At 39.8% G+C, this 6,000-nt stretch overlaps 1 protein-coding gene across 1 annotated transcript; it reads right to left on the bottom strand.

The window, feature by feature from the left end:
- Nucleotides 1–2,924: 2,924 nt before the first annotated feature.
- LOC132107211 (trace amine-associated receptor 1-like) lies at nt 2,925–3,935 on the bottom strand. Its single transcript, XM_059513451.1, has one exon. It carries the CDS (start codon nt 3,933–3,935, stop codon nt 2,925–2,927), a length of 1,011 nt encoding a protein of 336 aa, XP_059369434.1.
- Nucleotides 3,936–6,000: the final 2,065 nt, after the last annotated feature.

The following is a 6,000-nucleotide window of genomic DNA, read 5'->3' as shown; positions in this document are numbered from 1 at the left end:
GTGGCGGTAATGCATCATAAAGCTGGTTGGTTGCTATCCACCGTAAACAAGAACAAGATGAAGTGGCGGCGTCGCGTCACTTACTGATCCAGGATCAGTGATCTTAGCAGTTGTATTTCCCGATTTGAGTTTGAGCTTCAGAAATGCTTGCGAAAATGTAGATTGTGTGGAAGCTACCACGCTACTTGGTAAAAAAAGAGCTTCGCTACAGAAAAGCTATTTGATTCAGAAAGCAGCGAAGCTACGAACACGCTACTGAGGAATGTAGTTAAACTAGTAGCTTCGCTGCTTGTAGTGACGCTACTGCCCAACACTGGTCATGTATAAATTATGTTAAAACATGTATAAATGACTCATTCTTGACAAAAGGCAAAAGAGCTGTGTGTGTGCGTACATTTGAATAATGTCGGGCTGTAAACGGGTTCGGGCTTTTAAAAAGCTGTCAATCAAAATTTACTTGTCTGGCTCGGGCCGAAATCTGTCGGGCTCGGGTCCTGTCGGGCCTAACTTTTAAGGCCTGATTACAACTCTATTCTAGTGTCCGATTTACAAACGCCGTGGGCACACCGCTTCACCATCTTGCTTGGAGTCAAAGTTTGTCGGAACTGCCTCACATAGTAACGGTTGCTATGATGTGTGATTGGACAATGGCCGTTTTGGGGGAGGGGCCGGCGAAAGGCTAATTTCATCCAAATCTGAGACTGAATGCTGAACTACTGGTCAAGCAGCGAGCACGGCCATTTCTCGTTCCTGCTTTCAGGAAACCGAGGTTATATTAGTAACCGGACATTGCGAGAATAGCTACAGGAACAATATCAAATTCCCCCCCACCCCCTAAAGCAGCAAAGATCAGGCCAACAATGCTAAGACTACACCAAGCATGGGTACAACAATACAATGCAATACAGTACAAAACAATGCCTGCTTAGAAAGCGCACATCTGGTAGGCAGAGCTAGACCAATAAGTGTCATGCTCTTAAGCATACTAATTTACATATCCACCCAGAATGAATGAAGTGACTGCACTGAACACAGGGCAGAACAGCAACATAATAAGAAATGAAATGCACAGACGGAAGTAGCAATTGCACATAAATAAAGACGTAAATAGCCTTTCAAATTGTCAACAGCACATGCTGTAGCTAACTGTGCTCAATGCAACTATGGTAAAACTTAGAAAAAAACTACTGAGGCTAGAGATTCACAGAGTGACTAGAGACTCCAAGGACAGCATGTTAACTTGTAAAACCTGGTGAAAGTATTCTGTGAACACTTTTCGGCTGCAGAGCAGTTATCTGTAGAAAAGATTCTTTGCACTGAGCCCATAGTAACAGCCAAAAAAGGGGGTCTTAAAATAAGTTTTAATTGCTTTATTTTTGTTATTTTAATATATATTCAGGTGGTCGTGGTTGTAGAAATGCAGGAGTAGGAGTATTTGTAATCAGCATCAACCACATTGACCATTGAAATAAACATTAATCCAACACAAAGAACAGAATGAAACTGAAGCCTTTTAAAGAACGGGAAACAAAGGAGCAAATAAGATGATTAATACAACACCGGTGGAAACTAATGAACAATGATTAACTAATGAAAACAGGGAATTAACCAAAATGTAAAAGAAGCCAACACATGACAGATATCGCCCCCTCCAGGAAGGTCTGTCCCGCACTGTAATGGTAATCAGGCGGGCACCCTGGAGGCTAATGCAGGACAGGGCAGAGACCAGGAGAGCCTCCAGGGTGGAGCAGGCAGTTCAGGTTGCCATGGCAGATCAGGAGACTCGGGAGGACATGGTGGATCCTCCGTGGCATTAACCGGCTTGTCCATGGGTATCTGGCCTCCAAAAAAATGTATCTTGGAGAACTAGGAAATCTGGGGGTCGCTCAGGAGGAGTAGGTTCTGGGGGGCACTCTGGAGACAAAGGAGGGATTGATGGGACCAGCGGAAGCAAAGGAGACTCAGGAGACTCAGGAGAAGATAGGGAGCTGGACGGGACCAGCGAAGATGAAGGAGAGCGCATACTGGAGAGAGCATAGGGGCCATGAACTCCAGGGGCAGCGCCATGTTCATCAGCATTGAGCCCATGGTGGCCGGCTGGCCTGAATGATGTTTTAACCAGCCATCTTGACTTCCGAGTGGCCGGCGATCCCGGGCTGAGGACTAAGGAGGAGCCCAGGAGAATATGGGGATACCTTGGGTTGGGCAGGTGGTCAGAGCCATTGGCGAGTTTTGTGGGGGTTCCTGGCATGAGGTGAGCCGGGGAGGCACGACTTGTTCCAGAGGGGGCTAGACGAGGAAACTTACACTGAACAAAATTATAAACTCAACACTTTTGTTTTTGCCCCCATTTTTCATGAGCTAAACTCAAAGAATTAACTCATATCAAATTTCTTTTTGAGGTATCTGCAAATATTGTATTGCTGGCTATGCCTGGATCACTTGAAAAGATAAAGGTAGATGTAGTGCTTCAGCACTCTTGTCAGCCAAGTTGATTTTAAAAATTCCAAAAAGTTTAAAAAAGTACAGTTGCCTAGAATTATATCTTAGGTTCAAAGTCTTTTTATTTTGTCTCTTGTCTGCATGATTGAATGTTTGCACTGAAAGTGTGTTTGTGGAGAGGAGAGATATTCTAGTGCCTTTTTCACACTGTTAAACTTTATTGCCATTTAATTAATAAAGATCCATGAGAGGGGCAAAGATCAACACTGGTTGACTCAGAAGGGCCCTGAATTACATTTAGCATATATACAGGCATATATAGCACAATATGTTTAAAACACAAATTTCTTTTCCACTAATATAAGGTTAAGTTAAGAAATGACATGTAAAAATACAATTATATACACTATCAGAAAAAAAGAAATCAAGAAACGCATTTGCATATACAGTTATATGTACATATACTGTACATTGTTTTATTGTTACATTAATACAGTTCTTGAAGAATTAGTCTGAAATATTGCTTTTGATAGAATAATTCTAAATGCATGTCTGAACCAGCTGTAAAAAAAGGTGTACACTATGGGATTGCAGGTGGAATTGTAATATCCGACCCAATAGAACAAGTCAAATAGCAGTGGGGGTACAGAGTAACTGATGAAGGGGTCAATAATATTACAAAGAAAAAAAGGACTCCAGAAGGCCAGGAACACCCCCATGATGATGGCTAAAGTTTTAGTGGCTTTTCCTTCTTTTTTTAATTCAGAATTCACACTCTGGATGGCCTGAACCTGCCTTTTAGCTACAAATAAGATTTTCAGGTATATGCAGAGCATGACAAAGGCTGGAACGTAAAAACAGGACAATGACATTACAGTAGCTGCCTCTCTGCTCTGAAACAGTGTACATCTTCCATCACATTTAATGTTTTCATAGTAAAAATCTTCAGCACCAAGAATATTAAGCTCCATGAAGATCATGCCAAACCCCAGAGCAGCTGAAACAGTCCAGCATATAATAATCATAATTAGTGTGGTAATTGACGTCATTTTACTGTGATATTGAAAGGGGTGACATATGGCATAATATCTGTCCAAAGAAATGATACAAAGATTTAAAATTGATGTAGTGCACAATGTCACATCAAGACTGCTGTGTATTTTACAGAACAAATCTCCCAGATACCAGCACGTCTCGATGGAGCGCAGCATGCTGGGAGGCATCACAAATCCTCCAACAAGTAGATCGGCCACGGCCAGAGACAGGATGAGGTAGTTAGTCGGTGTGTGAAGCTGCTTGAAATGAACGACTGTTATGATCACAAGCAAGTTTCCTATGATTGTGATAATTGAAGAGACACTACAAAGGATGTAGAGCAATATCCGGGATTCCAAAGGATAGACAAATTTCGGACAAGACTTGTTATTAAACTCATAACAGAGAAAAGGCTTTTCCCAGATTGCTATTTGACTGATGTTGATTTGGCCATCCATTTACACAATTCTGGAGCTTCCCTGTTTAAAACAAGAGAGTGAACTTAAAACATGGTCAGTTTTATATAATAAAAGCTTGAATGAATTCAACTGAAACTTAACATCAGCTCCTCCCTGTCTTTCAGCGCGTTCTTCATTAAGCAGACCGCGGGGGCGCAGAGCAAGAAACAAGGGACAATGTGTGTGTTTATCGCTAGATTATTATAATATCTCCAACTGCGCAGTTCTTTGACATAAATATAGTTTACAAAGTATCACGGGGAGCAATAAGTTCCCCATCTACTGCCTTTACCCCTCATCACACCACAGCTGTTTTCTCCAGTGAAAATGAAACACTTATGCCCATATGAATGCATACTTTATGAAACAATCATGTTGCCACTTTCATTTGAAAATGTAACATTCAATATAATACATATTACAGTGCATGTGCAAAGATGTAAACTTGAGCTAAAGAAAGAGGGTTGTACTAGAAAAGCAGACATTAAAATTTAGTTTTTGTAACTACAGTAAACAGGTGTGTGTGTGTGAACGAGATCAGGAAGACGTGTATTTGGCTTGTTCAGGACTCCAATGTTATACCTATCTAAGCAATACAGTGAAATACTGCAATAATTTTGTAGTAAACCACCCATGTTAGTTGTTATTTTTTATTATTGTTAAAATCGCTATATAAATAAAGATGACTAAAATTATTGTATTTTGTTTATATATATATTGTTTATATTATTATTATAAAATTAACCTCATTGGGGGCTGAGCCCCCCCTAAAATGATAATCATAGAATCGTTCCTGTTCAGAACATAATGTATGCACAGCATTGCTATGCATAAAGCCAAGAAAACCATGTTTATAAAAAAAATGAATAATTCCCAAATAGAATAATACATTTGCCATGAAATCTTGTTAGTTATAATGTTTTGTATTTTTAATATAGATTATACTTATATATGATATTTAGACATGTTCATCTACAGACACTGAAATTGCTCTGTGTTCTTACCTTTCTTTCTACAGTGAACCAAGGCTCCCTCAAGTAGCAGAGAGCACAAATTTATACCACAACAGTTTCATAACAACCTCCCTCCTGTCAAATCCCACAGCATTTGTGTTTCCAAGGAAACCTAGTGTTCTGAACAGTCTACAACAATATCAAACAGAGGGCCCGAGTGCCAAAACTGACCTGCTACCTTATTTAATCTGTCCCACAAGATAATTTCATTAATCTGTGATACTGTCGTATTCCCACCTCATTACATGTTGCCTATGAGTTAATTTCTCAAGTGGATAAATGATACAGTATGTCTCAGTTAGTGCTTTCTTTGTGAATATTAACCATTCACATTCAATGCATGACAGCACCTAAAGGAATCTGTGGCAGTCATGTGGTACAGCAGTCACATGGTAGTTCTCAGAAAGTTGTAATGAAATAATGTAACTTCTACAAGTTGTAATCTTGTGAGTATGGTAATTACAACATTGCCTGAATACATGCAATTTGGGTAATAAAGTTTACTCTGTTGTTCTCCCAGTTATTTTTGTAACCCAAATCCTGGTTTCAGCCTGTTGGGTCATTGTATTGGTTTATATATATATATATATATATATATATATATATATATATATATATATATACATACACACACCCAGGTGCTTGTTTGTTGTTTTTTTTACCCAAATGCAGGGTTCAGTTTCAAGGTCTCTCAGGCAGGAAGGGACGAGGAGACGCTGGAAAATACTTAGATGGAGTTTATTTAGACATTTAAGACCTTCAACATTTGAACTTTACGACATTTAACAGCAGACAAAGGAGAACAGAATGGGCTAGAACTAAATAGGGCAGATAACGAGGGGCAGACAGGTGAGGATAACTGATAATGAGACTCAAATGGAGACGAATTCACATGACAAGGACAGGCACAGGGAGGACGGGAACAAACATGTGACAGTTCTGTCATTTTATTGGGTTATTTTTAATCTTTTTACCCAGGTGCTGGGTAGTTTTTCTTTACCTAAGATGCTGGATCATTTTTAACGCTGGGTTGAGCCTGTCTCTGTCGAAAC

The sequence above is a fragment of the Carassius carassius genome, chromosome 27, assembly GCF_963082965.1.
Source record: "Carassius carassius chromosome 27, fCarCar2.1, whole genome shotgun sequence".
NCBI classification, from domain to species: domain Eukaryota; kingdom Metazoa; phylum Chordata; class Actinopteri; order Cypriniformes; family Cyprinidae; genus Carassius; species Carassius carassius.
This window is presented reverse-complemented; position numbering and strand designations above follow the sequence as displayed.